Below are 22,247 nucleotides of genomic sequence, written 5' to 3' on the forward strand. Positions count from 1 at the left end.
AAACCCAATGCAGACTTGCTAATGCCCTGGATAAAGAAGATTGCCAGTTTGGTCAACCTGTGTTCTTATGTCTCCTTCTACAGAGCTCAAATGTTAACGTTGCATTGCCAAGAAGCATGAATTAAAGCTTGCCAGTATTTCAGCAAAACATGTTGCATGTTCTTGTCTTTTCCTGATTAGAAATACTTTGCTGTTAGCTAGCAGTGTTGCTCTAACTCCGATGTCTAAGAATATAAAAATTACATGATTTGCAAAGCAATGTGTCATCTGTTATGTTTGGAATAAGACATTGTGGGGTGGAGATTAAAAAGTAATTTACAAGTTGGATCTGTACAGAGCAGACATCAAGCTAAGTACAGGTTGGGAATGACTGTTCTGGTTATTACCTAAATTAATATTCCTTAAACACCTTAAGAGAGGAAGACAGCTAATCAAGTATGACAACTAGGAGAGATGATATCCTACAGAAGTGAACTTCTGTGGGACAACTATGGGTTAATAGTTGATGAGATGTATGGAAAACTACAGTGGTCATAAAATTTTTACTGAGCAAATACTGAGTCCATGGTTTTGAACACTGAGTGGGATTGGTACTTCGGGATCTCAGGTTTGCCTTTGTAGGTCTTTCCTGAGGATCAGGTTTCACATGTGAATGAAAAGAATTTTTTCTTCTTCCAGCTGAGTGTTTCTGGTTTTTTATTGATAGTCTTTGTGAGTTAACCCTATGCTGGACCTGTTTGGTTTCACCTGCACCATCTCCACAAAGCCATTTTAACATCTCATGGATAAAATGGACCTGAAATGCTTATGTTTAGGATCCATGGATTTTGACAATTCTGTTGTGAAACTTCAATTTGCAACACTTGTATGAATGTCCTAGCAGTTACATACTTACCTCAACAACATAAGAACAACTTTTATGGATCAAGGACATTCCTCTAAGAGGTCAGATTGTACCTTTGAAATAACTGTCTTCAGGCAGTTCCTGTCAGGGCTCTGAGTGCTCTAGCAAGTCTTAACTGGTAATAACAAGCCCTGACCAACCTCACCTGTGACCTCCATCCACATGTCTCCACTCATTCATCCAGTAGCTCTATTTAAGCTCTTGCCTGAGGCTCTGGTCCCTGCCTGAGCTGCAACATACCTGTGCCTGCCCACAGCCATGTCTCCAGCTGCCCTGATTTAGAGACTGGTTTTGCTAGAGGGACTACAGACTGACAAAGATGGTAGCCTCATATCGTATACTCTGGATTGACGTTAGACCTAAGACACAGGATTGTTTCTGAGCCATCTCCTGCTGTTCCCTCCCAGCTGGACTCCCTGGATCAGGCTCATCGCATTGACTTGTCCAAGGCTGCTGGTGGACCCTTCCACTAAATTTTCCCAGAATGTTTTCTTAGTGTAGGAACAACTTCCAGCCACCTCGATACATTGCCAGAAATTCACCTCTCACAGAACAACAAACACCAGATGAAACAAGACCACACCAAAGCAATCAACTGCCAACACCTCTGTCTTTACACAGTAATGAGCCTGTCAATTGTTGCAAAATGCCTCAGTGCCTGCTAAGTCATCACTTCTATGGGAGTTACTTAGCTATCTCCCACAACCCGATGATTCCTCTTTGTTCCATGTAGCTTAACTACTCTTTCCCTTCAAGTTGAGTAACGTTAATTAGGCTGTTCCAAAATAAATAATTTCCAGTCTGGTTTAAACCTGATGTTCACTGGAGTTGTGCAAGAGCTGAGACACTTAGACATCTTAAAAATATAGATATATCTTATATAAAGAAATATATCCTCTAAATATATGTTAGTTTAGTAAAATATGGGTTTTTTTTCTTACTATAAGCTTTACCTCTGTAATCAAACAGAGGCCCTTATACTTAGTAACATATAGATTACCAGTATTTCTAAGCTTTACTGGAATTAGGCCACCAGAAAATAGTATTCCTACAACAATCATTATTTCAAAAGAAAAGATTTGGAAGATCATCTCAGAAAATTCACAGTAAAAAGATGTGTGTTGGTCCTCAGTACCTTAGTCATGAGAACTGCACAGGAAGCTATGTGGAACAAAGGCATAAGAAAATGCTGGAAGTATAACACATGCACCTGTTTTCACTGAATGCAAAACTGTGGGGCCTCATTAGGCTAGAATTGAAAGAAAAAATATTTATTCAGCATTTTAGTTCACCACTCGCTGAGACTTACAGAGTAAATGCTTGTCTGTCAGTAGGGAAGGGAGCTAGGTCTCACACAGTTCCTCAGTATAGTTTCACCACCCGCCTGTGTGCTCTCAAGCCAGTCACTTTCCCTCTGTGGCTCAAATGCGTCACTTCGCATGGGAACATTATTGTGCTGCAGCAAACATAAATGTAGTAACGTGAAATATTCCACTGCAACTGTCCTGCTGATTCTTAATCACCCACATTAAAAATAGTTTTCTCTAAGTTATTAGAAACCAATTCGTATCAGCGTGTAGTTTTCCTTCCTTTGATAAATATTTTTCAACTTGTTTTCACTCTTAAGAACATATTAACAAATTCCCCTTGGAAAATAAATTCCCAACATCAACTCTATGTTAGAAGTAGTCATGGAAGTTTTGAAAGAACTGAGCATGGTTGTTCCCTTTCACTTTTCCCTATCACCTTTGTAGTCGGTTTCACAATTTTTTATGTACATCGGGAAATTCCAGGATGGCTCTACGGCATTTGCTCTGGTGACTTAAGAGCCTAAAACAACCAGAGACTGTGTGACAGGCAGCACGACGCATACGGGCTGTGAGCAGTGACACCTTGGGAAGGTGTGCGCAGTGAGCTGCGAAGAGAGTATTGACACTCTGCTGTCGGTCAGGTGGATATTATTAAAAAGGAGGATAAATCCGCGCTCTTGGGGTTCCGATAGGAGATGTTAAATGTCATTTGGAAAGCGGACCGCCTTCCATCAACAGCCGTGAGCGCCGTTCGCAGGCAGCGCTCCTGGTGCTCGACCCCGTTACCAGGGGTGCTCGCAGACCTACAGAGCGCCACTCGAGTGTCACCTCCCTGGGCACCCCGTGAAGTGCGGACATCTCGCCGCTTACTAGGTTATTGTTACGGGTACACAACGCTTTGCCGCCCACACTGCAGGAAAATAGGGAGAGAGGGATCCCGGTGTGCGGGAAAGACATAACTCCACAGGCCATCCCGCGGAAGCACGGGCTGCAGCCCCCTCACTGATCCTCTCCCCGTCCCGCTCGGGGGCGGGGGGTCTCGGCTCGGCGCCCGCCCCGTGTCAGCTCCGCCCCTGCCCGGCCCGTCGCGCCGCCGTGGGCAGACGCACCCGGCGAGCTCCGACGGCCCCTCCGCGGCCATGCGGCTCCTCGGCGGCGCGTCCTGCGCGCTGCTGCTGCTCCTGCTCGCCCCCGGCTCCCGTGAGTAGCGACCGCGGGGGGACGGGCCGGGCGCGGCGGGCTCCCCTCGCAGCCGCCCTGGCCGGGGGCTGCCGCGGCACCTCGGCCGGGCCGGGCCTGGTGCCGTCGCTGGCGGCCGGGAGCGGGGCGGGGGCTGCCCGCTGGCGCGGGTGCCCCGCAGCGGGGCGGGCCGGCGGTCCCTGGCGCTCCGCTCCCGAGCGGGAGCCGAGGTCGCACCACGCGCACAGCCGGCTTCTCAGGAAACTGTGACAGGAACGGGGGGGAAGGGTTAATATTCGGGATGTTTTTTAAGGAGCAGCAACAATTACAAAAGAAGCTCCGGAGGAGCGGTTTGAGTCCGGGCTGCACACTCCCGGAGGGATGCGCGGGCACGCCTGGGCCGGCTCGCCCGTGGCTCCGCTCCCGGGAGCGAGAGGCACGGCGGGAGATGCCCCCGCACCCTGCCGGCGTCCCAGGGCCCGGCAGGTGAATGGCGAGAGGGGCACGGGGGAGCCCGGGGCGCTGCGCTGCCCCAGGCGGGGCCCGGCTGGAAGGGGACCCTCCCGGCCCCTTCTGGGTGCTGTTCTCTGGGGCAGTACTTACGGCGAGGGGCTTTTAACGGGGGCTTTGGGGTCATCGTGGCGGTGCGGGTGGGACAGACGCTGTGCTTTGTCGTGTTTCTGTCAGGCGCTAGAAGCAGCAGTGCCTCTTTGTGATGGCTGGTTCTAGCAAATACACAGCCTGTGTTTGCTCGTGCTCAGCTCAGAACACCAGAGTCGGGATAATCGTTGACATGCACTGAAATAAAGCAAGAGATATAAAGGTCTGAGATGCCATGGTTGCCTTTTCAGAAGACTGTAATGTCCCATACAGTGCCCCACAATTTTCCAAAGTTAAAGAAACCAGAAGATACGTACCAGAATTAACCTGCCACAAATACCATTGAAGAATCTCAGTCAGTCCAGCAGGGTTACTATGCTGTTGCTTAATCTGGTGAAGTTGTAATAAAGTTGATACCAAAAAAAAAAACAACCCTAAAATGAGGAATGTAAACACCTTTATAATTGCCCTTTCAAAAAAAGGCAAGTGTTTTTTGGAAAAAGTTTACAGGTAACCTATTTATTGCTTTGCTAAGATCTTCTGGCCCCCATTTAACAATAATAGACTGTCATTTCATTTGATACAAGATTGCATTGGTCTGTTTTTTATCATGCTGCTTCCTGAGTGCATGTGCTAGTTTAACGCAGTGTACAGTCAGTGCTGTCTCCTGGGGCAGCGATGATCTCATCTGACTTTTGTCAGTCTAGTGTAGTCCTTCCTCTATGTGTAAATTTGTTGTCTAGAGCCCAGTTACAATATGTTGAGAGAAGCTGTGCCCTTTTAAGGCTCAGTTTAATGTATGTGTTGAAATACCTTTTTTTTTTTCTAGTCAACTTAAAAACTTTCAGAAAGTACTGCTGAGATTTGTGTTGGTTTCAGCAAAAGTTTGTGATTATCTAATCAATGGTACAGGAGAAAGTGTGAAACCCATCAAGTCCTGTGATTTGCAAAAAGTGAAAGTAGCAGTAGATTTGTCCTCTTCACTCCAATTAAGATTTTTGGGCAGACTGGTTATTTCAATATAACGCTGCTCTTTTACTCTGTTGAACAGTTTGCTTCTAGATGTTGGTCAAGTCGGTGGGAGAAACATCACCAAAATGTTGTTATGGTTTAGGAAAAATCCTTCCCACTATTATGTAAAATCCAGCTGGCTTCCTGGTATCTGAGTAAAGAGATTCCCTGTCAGGAAGTGGCCCCCACCCCCTTCCTGCTCGGCTCAGAAAAAATAGCTAGTGACATCTTCCAAGAGCTTACCTATATACAAAATTCATTGCAATACAAAAAATGATCATCAGCAGCCTCCAGACCTGAAAACAGGCATGGTATTTTGATTTCACCATATTCTCCCACCTCTTAGATTTTGGGTGACAGCAAAAGGGAGTGTAGTTTTTCAGTCTCAAATTGACTGGGATTGAGAATTGATTCCATGGGTCTGCGTTGTTTCCATCTATGCAATGGTGTTTATGCTTTCCTTTGCAAGACTGTGAGGTAGTTTCACAATGATAAGGTATGAGGACCTGTCCAAAAAGTTGCTGCAATAATCATGCCTGCCCTCTCTCTCAGGAGAGACCTTCTTGGCAGGTCAAGTACATAATTTCAAAAATAGGTACCAAAAGACATTGTTGAATCAAAAGGAAAATAAAGTTTCCAGAAAGCAGGGATTTGAATTTATGGTTTGTCAGAATTGCCTGGCAGCTGTTACAATGGATTTTAGGTCAGGGAGTTGCTTTTATTTCAACCTCCAGAATTTTAATCTTAGCCGTTTCAGCTGATAAGAATGACTATGCTGATGGTGGAGACTATCTAGGGGATGGTTATATTCATGTTGCTGCTTTAACATTTCTGCTTTAACCATTCCAGCACCTCCACTGTTACTTACCTGGATTACGTACAGGTTATTGAGCAAGTGGGAGATCTTTCTGATGGGCTGCACATTGTTGGTGCTTCTGTTCTTTTTGGTTTAAACCAACAAAAGCGGAAATGACTTGGGCATAAAACTGTCCTACATGTCTGCTAGGCATCAAACTTGAAAAGGGAAAATGCCCAGAGAGAAATTTATATATCACTTTTGAAATGTTCCCAAAATGAATGTGTAAAATTGTGCTTAGTAAAAATGAGAGTTTATATACCAGCATCTTCCTGCAGCGTGAGGTTTAGCTACACTAGACATAAAGCACGTGAGTCCTTAGAAATGTGTCTATTTTATACGTAAAGGTGGGAGCGGGCAAATGGATTTTTGTCACATGCAGGGAGTTGAATGAGTATTGCCACTCATTAGTGTAGAGTTCTTCTACCAGGGTTCTTCTATGGAGAACAGTAATTTGGTATGTATCTGAGCTGGAGACTACGGATTCCAAACGTGAATGTTATCCACTGTGTTGATTTTTGCAAGCAAAATCAAGTCCACTTAACATCTTGTCCTGTTCATTTTCAACAAGTATTGGAGCGATCCCTGTCACTCACCCTGCATCTATCTACATCTATAACACAAACGCAAGTCTTCAGCTCCTGTCTCTGCCACTTTGGAAAACTGAATTCCAGCTATAAAGCTGGAAGAACTGAACTGATTTTGCCCCTCTGAAAGTTTGCTTATCCAAATTGTCTCTAACTCATGACTTTTTACACACTAGAACAACAAAACCACAAGAGGCCCTGAAAGCTCTTGGCATGCCAAACTGTGACATAGGCTTCCACAGGAAGCACACTTGCCTTCAGATACACCCCGACCAACCACACACAGTCATGGTTTTAACTGCATCTGTGCCCGACTTTAAAGAGAGGAAAATAGAGTTGTCTGACAACAATGACGTTGATCCCCCTTCTCTGTTACTTCCCAGTATGTGTTGCTTTGAAACAGTTTTAAATTGGGTATATCTTTGTTTTGGTTCCATTTCATCGTGGAAAATGAACACAGAGATCCTTTCTTTCTTTGTGCTCTCTTCTGGATCATGGTGGGAACAAACATCAGCACAATGTTTTGTAGGCCCAATACTGTAACTACTGCTGGGTCCCAAAGAGCTTTGCTTCTGCTGGTGCACAGGATGCTGCAGCTGGCTGCCTGCTTTCTCCCCCCTTCCTTCCTGTACTCGCCCATGCATGTGTACACTTGGGTCAGTGCAGATTTCTAACCCTTGCACTTTTGCTTCCTGGAGAGGGCTAGAACCCTTCACTGTTTTGCTTTGGGACACTTGCACTTTGCAGCCTGTGGTCTCGAATGAGAGTCTCCACTTGTCAGAGCCACCACTGCATAAAAACTATGGTGTTTTTCCCTTTGCTTAACAATCAGGAGTCCTTCCTGCCTTCCTGTTTGAAGTCTCCTGCTTGTTACTGCAGTGATATGTGCAGCTTCAAGTCCAGAACCACAGTCTAACAATAGAGACCAGTTTGGGAATAGTGTAATTTTAAGATTTTCTTTTTCTCACCTGTCGCATTCACTGCAATGTGTTCCAATGTGGCATATGCTTATGCAGTACCCTATTTAAGCTGTATTTGTATTCTAGAGCCAATGCTTGCAATTCAAATTAAGAGAATTACCAGTGTTCGGAGTTTGAGGTGAAAGAAAAGTTGCATCTTTTAAGCTGAATAAGGTCCTTGATGTCTTTCAAGGTGTGCAGTCCAAGCTGATTGGAACTAGGATTAATACAGTCCTGTCTTCCCTTCCACCTCTGCTTCCTGCCCCTCTCTTTCATCTAATCATACAGGGAGTCCGTTCTGCTGGTTGATGCAGCAAAATACATTGTGTGCTGTTGGAAAGGGGGTAATGCCAGTTTTATGTTGGCTTAGCTTCCTCAATCAGATCACTGTTTAATGGGGGGCAATCACTCTGATGTTGACCACATCTTGCAGGATTGGGTCCTCCCTGGGAAAGCTTAGTTTAGCTGTGTCCCATCCTTCTTTGTTTGTTTGTGTGTTTTTCCCTGAGCTCCCTAATTAAACAGTCTAAAATATCTTGCAGTGCTGCCCTCCATCTTGATACTGCACGATTTTGCCATTTGTATTTGCAGACTTTACCATTTTGAGATCTTCACTAAGGTTTTGTAACCACTAAGAAAATACCCTATTTCTGTCAGACTTAGTTCAGGTTATTTGTTTGTCTTTACCACAATATTAAGTGATCACAACTAAACTATGCTTGGCAAAGGCAGAATCTACAACCAATCCTCGTGTACGCTTGTGAGTGCCAGACCGTTTATCCTGTGTGGTTTATCTATAAATTTTACCACCTGTTTGTAGACCAAGTTTGAGGATAAAATAGTCAGGCTTCAGTTAGTCTCTAGGGTATGATGATAGTTCTTTGGAAATGTGATCCTTCTCAGTCCCATTTCCCACCTGCCAAATGACCAGTGGATGCATTAACATGCCTTCAGTCTCAAACTGAGCAGTGCAACTTCTTAGGAGCTATTTATCTTATCATGTTGTCCATTTAGGGCCAGAGCAAGCCCCCGTCTGCCTGACTAGGCCTTGTAGACTTCACAGGAGAAGATTTAAGTGAGAAGTTCTTTTCCTTCTGCTCTAGGTGATGCAGGTCAGATATTATTACTGAAGGAAGGTGCCTGATTTTCTGCCTCCTGGTCTCATTTTGTCGCAAGGAAGACAAGAACCTGGGATGGGGATGATGGAGAATATAAAATAGAGGATGGGAGGAGTTCCAGCTCGTTTGATGGTTGGGTAGTATAAAAATTGTCACTTTTAATGCACTAAGAGCAGGCTGTTGTGCTTTTATATCATCATTATACCTAATTCCTGTCCATGATAATTTAGTCATTTATATGCCCCAAAGGCAAGTGACAGATGATGTACTTTTTTTTTCCTTAGTAATTACTCACCTAAAACTATCATTTTATTCTTGGGGTTTTTTATGTAGGAAATGAAGACATGGACAGCACTGCACCTTTTACTATGATTTCAGACCAGAGGTTGCCAGGTAATGCTCTTGACATTTCTGTTGCTATTCCTCAGTAACATCGAGAAAAGCAATATGTATTATTGTATACCTTAAACTATCCTGTAGTAGTTTGTCTATTATTGAATTGTGAACAGCTGTAGGGCAGGGAGAAGGTACTCTGATTGTCACATCTATTCTGGGACAACTAAAGTTATTTAAGAGGAACAGTAGAACACAACTCAGTTCTCGTATACTTAGTTACCCCAGAGCAACAGAGAGGAGAAATAAAATGGGAAAATTTTGTGCGTGAAACTAGAAACACCTGGCAATACCCATTTACAGTTAAAAGGAGAACCAAGAAGTCTGCTAGGCTAGAATACGGATAAAGGCAAGACACTTTTTCATTTGAGTAATTTTTGCCCTGTACTACTACTCTCATTTTATTTGCTGTTGGCAAAAAGTGGGGTGCATAGCTAGTACTCTGCTCATTGACTCACTCTAGCTGGTGTTAATTGCACTACTGACTCACACCCGAATTCCAGGCAGTATACGTAGCTTCTTTTCACCTGTATGAACATGCAGTCCACATCCAGAGTTGTCCCAGGGTTGCAGAAGGAAGCACTCAGAACCTGGAGGAAATGCAAAGATATGTTCTGGTTGCAGTATTGGTCCAGTGTAGAAAAGGTTTAAACCCAGGCATCTCCATGGCTTATGCTGGTATAAAAATCAACATATCCGAGAAAGAATGCGTTTGTAATTGTACAATCCTAGACTGTTTCTCAAAGGCAATTAAATCTGCAACTTAATATCCCAGGTATGTCAGTATAAGTGTTGCATGAGCGGGGGGGGGGGCTAGTTGGCTGTGATTATACCAAAGAAAAGGCAAAGTAATTCCCTCCCACAATCCCATTTTTTGGTACATGGTATGAAGGTGTAAATTTGGTGCATTTGTTCTTAAACCTGAGCTTGCTCACATCATGTATGCAATTGCAAAAAGCGTTGACAAAACTGTTTTAGACTAGACTTTTCCAGTGGTAAGATCAGCAGATCCATTCAAGGGAAATAGGTATATATCTGCTTCTTGTTTGCAGTAGCTGTGTTGCTCTCTTCTTAATCTCTGAGGTCATGTGCTTTGCTTTTCAGCCATGCTGAAAACCAACAGTGCTGCTGCAAGGCACATAGCACTGTGGGAGGGTGCTGTAAAAGATCAGTTACTTCAGAGAAAAGAATAATCCCAGAATAGGCATACTCAGCAGTGCAGAATTAAGGGAGAAAAGTATGGGCAGTGACACTCCTAGGAACAGCCCAGTAGATCTTTACCAGGAGGAAGACTGTTAACCTATAAGAAATACAGAAGAGGGATGCAGCAATGAGGACAGAAGTGAGAATGGGAGGGTGCTTGAGAAACCTAGAAGTAACATGAGGAGGAAGGAGGGGCAAGAAAAAGAGAACTGGAAAAGTAGAGGTGAAAAAAAGGAGAGAAGAACAAAACCACTATGATTGAAACATGGTTTGTATTTTATGTCTTTGAAAACAGGTATCTTCTTAGGACTGTTTTTTGTAGAGAGAGCATAAGTCTACAGAAAGATGTTTCACAGAGTATTGATTTGTCCCTACTTGACTACAGTATATTCCCAGCATCAGCCTAGTTTGCAACAGAGATGCAGCAAAATGGAAGAAGAGATTGAGGGACAGGAAATGGAACTGAAGTAGAGGAATAAAAACTACACAAAAACCTCATGGTGCTTAAGTAGGTCAAGAAAGTGAGTGATAGTATGGCTATTTAAAGCAAAGAGAATAGAACATGACATAGAAGTGGAAGAGAGCAAACAGAGGAGATATAAAGAATTCAGATGCAGACCATTTGGGCACTGTTGCGGATAGAGTGCTGCTCTGAGATCTGAAAGTATTTTGCAGAGGGATAAAAACTGTCTGCTTTGGGATGGAATAATCTCTACCGTATTTCCTGTTGTAGTCTGCAAACACAGATACCCTGAGGAGAGTATTGTGTTTTGGGTACTTTAATTATAGTGTGTTAAATTGAAATGAATAATATTGATTTTCTTGTTTTCTTTTTTTTTTCCTTGAAGACAATAGCAGTTCATCCAATGTCACTGCTGTGTCATCCACACAATCTGCAGCAACATCTGCAGGAGGTATGTATCTGTTCATCTGTCCATGATTATGAACCTAGAAGTTAGCTCCAAACCTAGCCCAGGTCATACCAATTCCAAAGAACAGGACATCAAAAGTGGGTATTTGAGAGAGAGGCATTATCATTTTAGGGCTGGGAAGCAACATGTAAAACAACTCTGAAAAGAATCTATAGTGTTTTTTCAAGTTTAGGTAGCATGCTTCATCAGTAATTACATTTGCAATGCCATTGTAACACAGGATTCAAAATAAAAATTCAAGGAAGAATTGCAAGAAGTTGGTCTTTTAAATGTTCATTCTTTTTCTCTTCCATTTTCATGGAGTAAAGGTGAATAGGATGTTGTGCAAACAGTGCGTATCTGTTTAATATTATTTCACAGTAAACAGATTTAGGGTATAATGAAGTCCTGAGCGCTTGAGTTTCAAGGGTAAGCCTTTATTTCCTTTTACATAAGACTCATCATGATGATCATAAGGATCATCAAGGTTGGAAGAGACTTTCAAAATGATCTAGAGCAACCATCAACCCAGCACCACCATAATCACCCCTAAACCATATCCCCAAGTGCCACATCCAGATGCTTCATGAACATTTCCAGACACGGTGACTCCACCACCTCCGTGGTCAATGTATTCCAATGCCTAACCACTCTTTCAGTGAAAACCATTTTTCTAATACCTAATCTGAACTTCCCCTGACACAACTTAAGACCATTTCCTCTCATCCTTTCATTTGAGACATGATGGAAGAGACTGGCCCCCACCTCACTACAATCTCATGGGAGTTAATACCATAGAAAGTAGTCCCTTTAGAGCTCATAGCACAAAATAGCACCGTTTAAGCAAGACACAAGTGACAGACATGGAACAATCCGTCATGGTACTTTTGCATTGTTCTAGCACTACCTTATTTCTTTCACAACCTGGCAAAAGAACTTTAGGTAAGAATTATTTCCCAAGGCAGCAATATTGCCTTTGTGATGCTCCAACATGAATAACATATTAACACATCTTTGTAGAACAAACAAACAGTTCATCCACTTGCAATACGGTGTTCCGTCGGCTATGTCAGTCTGAGATTATTAAAAAAGGAAATAAAAAAATTCATGTTGTGGAAGAACTTGCACAGGCAAATTTCACTACATTAGTAAGGACTGGATAAGAGTTAATGTCGTGCAGTTGTTCGGGCTGTGATGCACAGATAAAAGGTTGCATCTGAGAGAAGCTAGTTCTAGAAACTGGATCCCCTTTGTGCTTAGAACCATGTGAAAGCAGAGCAGAAATACTGGGTCTACCACAAGATACTTTGTGTACTTGTGGGGTTTTATGCTGATCATAAAGTCCCAGCTATGTCATTACATTTCCAGTACAGCTCTTACTTTCTGTCCCTGTAACCTCTAGATAAGCTCTGAGCTACCACACTCAGAAGTTGCTTCTATTTACGTATAAAATACTCACTAGGAGAGAAAAAGAACCAACAAAACAACTTTGCAAGGACCTTTCTTTAGATAGCAAGCAAGTGGTGCAGTGTCTCATTCCATTGCCTGCAGAGTCCCAGTTTAAGCATGTCTAACTTGGAAAGTTGTGAGAATTTTGTAATCTACTTGTTGCCTTACAGCCTTCCCCTAAAAGTGCAAAGCCATAGTTTGCCACAGTGTTTCACCAACCTTCTGCTCCATTCCTCCTGCTCTCTGCTCCAGCCCTTGCAGGTTTCTTGTAGAGGTCTGAGCTTTACTGCGTCTGGATAATAACAGAAAAAAGAGGCCTGAGCCCTTTACTGTTAGGCACAGTATAAGGCTAAGAGATAGCTTAGCTATGCCTTGCTTCACAAGGTTTATGATTCCCATCCTTCTCTGTCTTTTTTATTTTGTCATCAGAAACTTCATAGATTTTAATACAACGTTCATCCATTTTGATTATCTGTCTCAACCTCTTCTTGCTTAAAGGCTCTGCCATTATTTTTGGGGGGGGCAGGGGTGGGGAGGGAGCTCTTTATGGCGGAAACAGAAGTTCAATCATTTTCCATGCAAAGGAGAGTTTATTTTAGGAAGAGCATAACAATTTTGTATGTTAGCACAGTGCTTATGCAATCTGAGTTTTGTGTTCATTCTTCAGCTAGAACATTAAGGGAGTAGTAGTGCATGCTGCTAAGAATTCTTACCTATATGCTATATATGTATATTTTGATTGATGGATATAGCATAGCTATTTAATGTTTAAACATAGGTAGCGTACTAAGTAAAATATTACTCTTTTAAATACAAAGCATCATAAACCTTAACTATATTACTGGCATCCTTCTTTAACAAAAAAAATTAACTCAGGCAGTCAGGGTTTGTTTAGTGTGATGTTCGATGAAGCCCAGTTGGTCTTTGGGGAAAAGTGATTAGGGAAATAAGAGATAAAAGAACAGATGTTGCTGTATTCTTTCATCTTAACTCTGTTTGTAAAATAGTATGGGTAAGATTTTTCAAAGACAGAGAAGAACAGATTGGTGCCTGATTTATGTCAGCTTTCCAAATTCTCCAGCTGCCTTAAATAGACTCCCACTGATGTTTTGAAATGACTGATGCTAAATACATCAGGAAAGATAGGTCTGGAGATTAAACAGACTTTACTGTTAATGTTATATCATTGAGGGCTGTAAGAAAAAAGGATTGCTAGTAGGAAACTAAGGTGGGAAGAAGTAATGTGCAAATGTGCTGAAGTTCCTCATAGATGTTTGGATATTTTTTGTCATGACTCAGGTTTTCTGTAGGGTAATTTGATACCCATGGAATAATTACCATCTTTGTGTAACATTGTTTCATAATGTTATGCATGGAACAATTAGCCATTGTTCAGAAAGAGAAGCTGCTTTGACATTCAGAAATCATGGCTGAAAAAAACCCCACAGAAAACTGACTGCTTGACACTTGCATTCAGATTTGTCTTTCTTTTGATATTGCTTATATTAGGCATGCAGTTACCAGGTGTGATTTCATGTCATATAATGTAGGTGGTTTCCATACAGACATTTCATTGCTTATTTCCTACAATGGGGAACGATTTGATATTTATAGATCACTGTGCCTTTGGGGAGTTTACCTGTCACTATTAAAATGTGCCCTGAATTTTATCTGATGTATTTTACACATGCTTCATAGAGGAACTGAATTTCCTAATTGTAACAAGGTAAGTACGTGAATATAGTACTCCAGCTGTTCCAGCTCAATGAATGCTCATTTCAAAGTGTATCCTAGGGTTATGGCACAATGCAGTTACAACAATAAAGAACAGGAAAACAAATAACATTTACTATTGAGACTGTATTAGGCTGTTTCAGTAGTTTTAATGCTGAATGTCTCAGAAGTGTTGTGTAGGCCAGTTCCTTTCTGAATGCTTACACTGTTGTACTGCTGTTTTTCTTAAAAGTTTTTAATGTTCATATCAGTACTGGAAGCTGTGATATTTAAATCTTAGCAAAGACAGAGTTCTGTATGTAGTTCCTCATGTTTTACACCACACTTACAAGAATATTATTCTATAGAACCATTTTAGATACTGTATATAAAAAAAAGCAGAAATTGAATATCAAGTTTACTCTGGGATTGAGATGAAACTATCTATTTTTTCAGTTATTTTAATTTTACACAATTGTAAGAAAACCTGGGTATAATTAAACATTTGAATGTCCATAATAAAAAGCTTTTGTGGCGTTTAAAATGAACTCAGCTTCTGTGAGGTTATAGAAATAATGCCGAAGTAGACAGCTACAAAGGGAGCTTTTTCTATCTAGAATTTTTTCATGTGTAAAAGCTATTTGCCTCATACTGTCTGCTTAGAGAAATGTTAGTTGCATAACAGGCTCATGTTTCTTGCTACTTCCTTCTTAGAAAAATAATGAATTGCTTTAAAATCATTCTCTCTGGCTGCCTTCCACTAAGGTTCTAAGGATTTTGCTATAAATATCAATCCCTATTATTCATGAATTTCGCATCATGGTATTTTTATTCTGAACAGTTCATTAATGCTTTCTGAGGAGGGAAGGGGAAGCAAAGTTAAAGACATGAAGTGTCCATTAAACTTGTGAAACACCTTTCCAATCTTTGTTTTAACCTTGACAAGACAGATCACTACTAAATAGATTATATAAGCCAGCAAATTTACTTTAGTTGAACTTTTATCGTGTGTGGAAAACATGAACCTTGAGTTTCACATAAATACAGAATTCTCTGTGGTAATTTTTAATATCTATGGAGCCTTAGTAATGCTAGTGTTTCATTCAAAAGCAAATTAAAAATTAAATAATTACTAAAATTAGAGGGGGGGAATTTTAATGCAGAATCTGTTCTTATTAGAAAAGCTTTGTTGTCTGAAAAAATGGGTGCTTCCAATTGAAAGTTACTCTTGACCAGAAGTTCGTTGCATTTTAAAATACTGTAAATTAGGCATCATTCTATGGAATTGGATAGTGTTATCAAAAAAAAAAAATTACCCTTCTAAAAGTTATCCAGGTTTTCTTTACAGCCTTCCCTTTAAACCATTCATGACCTTGAGGCCAGAAATCAGAAGTTATGTCTTTCCAAAGGAAAGTCTGTATGCAAACCTGAATACTTATGTAGCAGCATTTTCATTGTTACTCTGCTGTTCTTTTTGGGCACAATAAGTGCTGTCTTACTTCATGAGTATGCAGTTTATTATTTTTATGTATTTTTCTATGTGGTATCACAAATAAAAATTTCCCAGGTGTGTCCACCAGTACTACTCATCTGACCAGTACCACTCAGCCCACCATCACCAATATGTCTGTCATCTTGACAACTCAGCCCACCAAAACCAGCCAGACAATAAGATCCACTGCAGCTTCATCAGTCACATCATCACAACTCTCTATTACAGTGGTAACCACTTCCAAGATTTCTTCCACTTCTGTAACAGGTGAGTTCACAGTTCAGGAAGCTCATAAAGGTTTGTATACACATTCATATAGGTTGTAGAATGGTTAGTTTTACAGTAGTGTAACAAAAGGAAGAAAGAAGGCATTTGCATGTAGAAAAAACAAGACCAAAATGGGGTTTCATTACTAAGTTGGTTACAATAATGTTGCTCTGAGCACTCTGCTTACTGAAATAAAGATTCACTTAACCTGAGAGGCCCGACATGTTTAGGGAAAAAACCCAGGCAAGTGGTCTGAACCAGCAGCCACCAGCACAGAGATTAGCAATGTTAAGGAGAAAGTCTGGATTTGGAATGCAACTTCTGTATTTGTTCAGCTTTCCTTTCTGCAGTTTGAACTTGAACTCATCTCTAATACTTCCTTTCTCACAGCTGACCTGTATGTCAGAATATGTCTACTGGCTTGGTAAAAAGACTGAGTTCCATTAGCAATGTAATGAATTTTATCCCTAACAGAGGACAGAGCATGACTATGGATGAGTCACACTTTATGTAAAGTTGTCCAATACAGTTTAATACTACCCTTTAATACAAAACCAGTGAGCACAGAATTCAGTATTTCCTTGCAGTTAGCTGCTTGCTCACATCACTTCCTGCTTACCCTTCTAAACAGATTAGGGTTGCACATATATCAGTGGAGCATTATTGGGTAGGTGAAGCTGTCACCAGCAGAACTTTTAGTTGACCATGTAACAGTCTCTGTAGCAAGTACAAATAGAAACAGGCACAGACTGTCTTTCAGTGGGAGTTTGTAGCAGATGTAACCAGTTTTAACAGTAAAACAGCTATAGCTTCTGTGTGATTGTGTTGTCTATGTCAATACTTGTATTGGGCTGCAGAGCTGATCTCGCTTAGGACAGCGAGAGTACAATTCCCAATTCCATGAGACAAGGTAAAGCAATCCAACAGCTCATTGCCACCAAAAGTGTTTCGCTCCCACTGTGTCACTATACTGACTGACTTGGTGGCTGTTGGACCTCTCTTGCAGGCTGTCTCAGTACGCTCATCTGAATAAAAGCAACTTCCTTTTATGCTTGTGTTAATTTCAGGCCAGTTTAGTGAGTTAAATTTGCTCCTGGAGGGTATGAAAAGCACTAGTGTGCCCTAAGAAGGGCAGGAGCTCCTTGTGTAGGAGGGGAGACCAGGGGGAAGAAAAGGCAGGGCAAAGAGGGACATGGAGAGGAGAAGCGGTAGTCAGTCTTTCAGAGACAGCAAGCAGTTGGATCAGCTGCTCCTATGTCACCAGAATGTGGTACTTTAAACCAGAGCCCTAGGTTTCAGCATGCTTGGCTGGTATCTTGTCAAGTGATCTTTGTTAAATTTGTCTAATTGGGTCTTTAGATGATATGTCAGTGGGGAGGGCAGGATGTAGAGGGATCCCTCAAAACACAATTTTGCAGGCTCTGAAAGGTGCCTTTTGTTTTCTTCTTTTTAGCCACATCAAAATCTGAGGCTGGTGTAGCCAAAACCTCCAGGTTCGATGTGGGCAGTTTTGTTGGTGGCATTGTGCTGACTCTTGGAGTCCTAGTTATTCTCTACATCGGATGCAAAACCTATCACTCCAGAAGAGGCATTCAGTACAGAACCATGTAAGTTCACAAGGAATTGTCCCTTGTCCATTTATTATTTTCTTGAAGGGAACAGGACAAACAGAATGGGCAGAATGAACTCTGATACATTTGGTTAATGTACATTATATTAATATCATTAAGAGATTTAACTGTGATGATTTGTCTTTCACCATTTCAGCTATTCCTCATTAGTATTATGCTGCTCTTCTGTGGGGATTTTTTCTCTGATGTATTATATAATTTTTTTTAAGGATCTTTGCCTTTTAGCTATTCCATGAATAGTTTATATTTCATTGAAACTCCTTCTGTAATTTGCAAGATTTCTGGTTCTTCTTGACACTTTCTTCTAGTGTCAGGAAGACATCATTCTTTAATGTTTTCCTCCCTCTTGCTGTTACTTTTTTTGTAGTGAAGTTCATTAAAAATTGCTATTTATACTCAGCTCTACTCAGTTTTCTTTCAGGCTTCCATACTTGCCCACATTTAGTTTAAGAACAAGGTTGCTTTTCTTTTCCTATTCAGTATCATCTGTCTCAGTCAAGAAACTTGTTTAAGTGAGATGACGTCATTAGATTGTTGGGATATTGGCCTTTTGTTTTCTCTCCATCTTGACTCCTGCTTTACCGGTCGTGGAATTAAATCAGTCATTGCAGCACGTTTACCTGCAGTGGTGTTTGTTAATGGATATTGTAGACTTCACATCAGCAGTGTCTTTAAAACACAGGGAACCTGCTGCTGAGCTTGTACAGTGACTTTGGTTAACTGTGGCTACTGGGTATAGGTAAGACAGAATAAACATGCCTGAGCAACAGCTGATGTAGAAATACGTGAATGAAATGTGAAAGGCAAGATGTTAATAAGGCCACTGAAGCTGGAGGAGTGTTGACAAAATGAAATCGTTCAGTTGACTTCAGGCTTGGCTCAGAGAGGACTGTAACTCCCAGATCAATGAGCCCTTTACCCTTCTTAGCAAGGTGGCCTCTGCTCACAAAATAACCTTCTCAGCAGCAGCTAGATGGCTCTTTCTAATGTTGACTGTTGCTTGTTGTGCAAAACATTAATTACTGTGTTTCTATTCCAGTGATGAACATGATGCCATCATTTAAAGAGACTTCAGGGAAGACAGTGTTGGAAACCCACCCTGTCACAGCTGTTGTAACTTGCTTCTGAAAGAGTTTCTTTCATAAAGATGATCACAGTCTCTAAACCTGTGGGTGTTACCCTGCAAAATGTTGAGAAGTTTTTTTAAACGTCCTGATTTTTTACATTGGCTTTCATAAGAGTAAGAGGAACTCAGCACTTCGTAGAGACAGTATTTTCTTATTCCAGTATTTGTAGCCAGATTTAACAAAATCACATATTGAGTCATTTTAACGTACACACACAGGTCTCTGAAATAGCTAATTACTAGCACATGTGATTATATCATTGCAATTCTAAGTAAGTTCAGGTGTTTTTTTTTTCTAAAATTTTGTATTAAATTGTATTTATTTTGAAGTTTGATGTGAACTTTAGTTTAGAAATTTTGGATTTTGAACAACTCAGTTAATTTTTAATAGAGTATAAAGGGGTGTGTTTAGCTAACTGTATAGAAGGTGTGATGAATACTTTAAGTGTCAGTCATTAGCTCACCAGTGACTTGCAGATACTTTCCTTAATAGGCTGTACAACGAGACAAGCTGCAGGAAGCATGGACAGACTGGAGATATCCATCCATGACTGTGTTCTCTAAAAGCTTCTTTTTTCTAGCATGTGCTAATGAAGCTTGTGCCATCATAAATAAAAAAAATACAAAAATTGCTTCTCAAAATTGGCTTTTAAGTTGAACAAAGCAATCACTTGGCTCTTGATCTTTATTATTACAAAACTGTATGCAGTGTTTTAGTAGCATTTGATAATGACTGAAACTTACATACAGAAGGGGAATACTATAAGATAGCATTTTAGAAAACTATAAACTGCATTTTTACAACTGTATTCAGAACTTGGTACTGCTGGCACATGTGTACAGAGATCTGGTCAAAAGTCCAACTGAAGGTAAAGGGCCATCTGTCAGAAGACCTTTAGATTAAGGCCCAATTGCACTGGGGGTCCTGTGCAGGATGGCTGGTGCTGCTCCCACATCACTTCTGCAGTCACACTGAGGTAAATCTGCTGACTTCAGTAGATGGGCTCCTGATTTACACTGGTATAAGGAAAACTAGAACAAGGACCAGGAAACACAGGCTTGCGTTTCCTTATGTCACTGAGTAATTGTTCAGTCTTGCTCAAGCTGCACTTGTAGACCCCTCCCTGAAAGGGTTGGTGCGGTGGGGTTTGACCATCCTAGTTGCTGGCACTAGTCGCTCATGCAGGGCACAGAGGGGAGGTGGTGACAGGTGAGGAATGTCACAATGGGAACTGCATCTAGGTCTGTCATGGGGCTGGGGAACACTGCATCAGGAGAAATATGAGTACAGCTCTGGAATAGGTTCATTTTTTTGTTAAGCAATAGTTTATTCTGACATGCAATGTTAAAGTGGCCATATGGATATTTTTTCCTTTTTTACTACTCCATGTGAAAAACCATGGCTAATGAGTCATCTCACTAGCACCAGCTACACACCTGAAAAAGGGGGTACAGGGCTGTTTCATTTTTTTACCAAGATTGAGGTACAGGGAGAGAGAAAGAGTGATTTGAAGTAACTTTTGTAGTTTTTATTAATTGTGGTGTTTGGTGGAAAATTACTGGATTTGACTTGAAGAGTTAGAGAAAAAAATCTTTCATAGAACTGTAATTCCTTACTTTGTAGAAATTAAGACAATTAAGTGCAACTCAATCACTGAGATTGTCTCACCTCTGTTATACAGATGAATAAATAAAATTAAATCTTTGGAATTACTACATCAGTTTCAGTTGAATTTTCATAATTCCCTCAATTCTTTCTACAGTCATAACCATTGAATAAGAAATGTTCACTGTATATACTTTTATACAGTAGAATACCAGACCTAGTGCATTTTTGCCCAGCTCAGTCATTTCTAATGTATTTTGTAATCCTATTACTACAGTAAAGCAGAAGTATGTGCTCAAGATTTCACAGGTGTCAGTGCAAATATAAAACTTGACCTTCTTTCAGGTGTTTGGAGGTATACTTATGCTACAGTCACTCAGCCTTTCATTAAGTGGATTTATTGATATTGTAAAGATGATTTAATTGTTTCTAGTCCATCCCCTCTCCAGGACTGTGTGTCTGTTTTCTCATTAGTACCGATGGCTGAGCAAAGCAGTTCATAGTTCTGTCTTGCTTAGGAACCCCTCTTGTGACACATCACAGAACTCCATTTGCAGTATCACATTTTAAGCCCATCACCAGCATTCAATTAATTATTACAGCTCTTTTGCACAACCCTTACTCTCATTTTTTTATCCTTAAAACTCATGGGTTTGTGCTTCATGTTAAAATGTATTTCATTTAATATTACAGGCTGGGGAAGTCATCCAATGGTTACAGAACATAGCCACCTTAGGTCAGCTATCATGAATGCTACTTTGGCCCTTCAAACACATCAAGATCAGCCTTACAGTCACATCTCAGGGCTGCAGCATTCTACCTTCCTCCCACAGGTCTTCCCTTTTCATGCAACGCTCCTTTAGCCTATAATCCAGTACGAAATCATAGCACTTCCAGCTTAATTGTAGTGATGGAGCCCTGTATCAAAAGCTTCAAAGTAGTCCAGAAATGGTGCTTTCTTTGGGGTTTACTTAAAAAAAACCTATTTAAGTAAGATCACATTACTGTGATAATATTCAGTAACTTGAAAATTTGTAAATCTTTCATATCTTTCCTTTTTGTTTAGCGACTGTTAAAGCTCTTACATATTCATGCCACTCTGTTTTTGCCCTGAAGACTTACACAGCATTCTTAACATGCTTTATTGAAAAAATATAAGCAACAAAATGACAGCAGATGGAATGAGCATGGACCTGTACCGAATGTAATCATGTTCTCTAGAAAACACTGAAGGAGTCCCAGTTCATGTAGGACCGAGACAGCAGTCTTAAAAACCAGGAAAGTTGTTAAAATTAATTTAGGAAGTTGCATTTTACAGTCCTCACAAACTGCCTAGACCCAGGGACTTGCAATTCCTCATGTTGATACTGCAGTGTCTAAGCTTTAGCTTGCTTTAAAATTTATTGTTTGATTTACTTAAGACTGGCACAATGATTAATTTTATCTTTCAGTGTCAGGTTATCCCTATACGTCAAAACATCCAATTCAGGAACTCTGAAAATTGAAAGAATAAAAGGGACTCCAAGTTCTGGGGGCTCTTAGGTGTTCTTTTAGAACACCAAGAGGAAATACATTCTCACTCTTATACTCAAAATTTTGAGTGTCTGTTGTTTGACTGACTTCTCTATATCAAGTTTAACATGCTGGGAAACCAAGGTATTGTACCTGCCCGGCCCTGAGGTTCTGGGTGCTTCTAAAGTGTTAGAAGAAAAACTCCGTAACTCGTTTTCCTTGACAGGGTTCATAACGAAAAGCAAAGAGTGTGTGTACAAGTTTTTCTTACTCTGATTGTTGCATATATGACTCTTCTAAAGACTATGTTCTTCCCTTAGAATTAAAACTATCTTCCCTTGGGCAAATCGCAGCCTTACCTCCTGTCCTAGACTCTGTTAGAACAAAGATCTTTCTTTTGGATCAGTTTAGCTTGACTTA

The 22,247-nt window shown here is 40.8% G+C and overlaps 1 protein-coding gene across 1 annotated transcript; it reads left to right on the forward strand.

Annotated features, from left to right (window-relative positions):
• The first annotated feature begins 3,305 nt into the window (after positions 1-3,305).
• Positions 3,306-20,430, forward strand: TMEM123 (transmembrane protein 123). The gene is made up of 6 exons (XM_027677346.1): positions 3,306-3,414; positions 8,858-8,917; positions 10,969-11,034; positions 15,761-15,952; positions 17,406-17,559; positions 18,623-20,430. Exons 1-6 carry the CDS (start codon positions 3,354-3,356, stop codon positions 18,645-18,647), a joined length of 558 nt encoding a protein of 185 aa, XP_027533147.1. The 5' UTR covers positions 3,306-3,353; the 3' UTR covers positions 18,648-20,430.
• Positions 20,431-22,247: the final 1,817 nt, after the last annotated feature.

The sequence above is a fragment of the Neopelma chrysocephalum genome, unplaced genomic scaffold, assembly GCF_003984885.1.
Source record: "Neopelma chrysocephalum unplaced genomic scaffold, ASM398488v2 Primary Assembly neopelma1_43, whole genome shotgun sequence".
In the NCBI taxonomy this organism is placed as follows: Eukaryota; Metazoa; Chordata; class Aves; order Passeriformes; family Pipridae; genus Neopelma; species Neopelma chrysocephalum.

What these genes read in the sequence shown, in the direction of transcription:
- TMEM123 (XM_027677346.1), top strand. Translation starts at nt 3,354, where the DNA reads ATGCGGCTCCTCGGCGGCGCGTCCTGCGCGCTGCTGCTGCTCCTGCTC. An exon ending in TTCAGACCAGAGGTTGCCAG is followed by an intron (nt 8,918 to 10,968) that starts GTAATGCTCTTG and finishes TTTTCCTTGAAG; the next exon opens with ACAATAGCAGTTCATCCAAT. An exon ending in GGCATTCAGTACAGAACCAT is followed by an intron (nt 17,560 to 18,622) that starts GTAAGTTCACAA and finishes TTTCTATTCCAG; the next exon opens with TGATGAACATGATGCCATCA.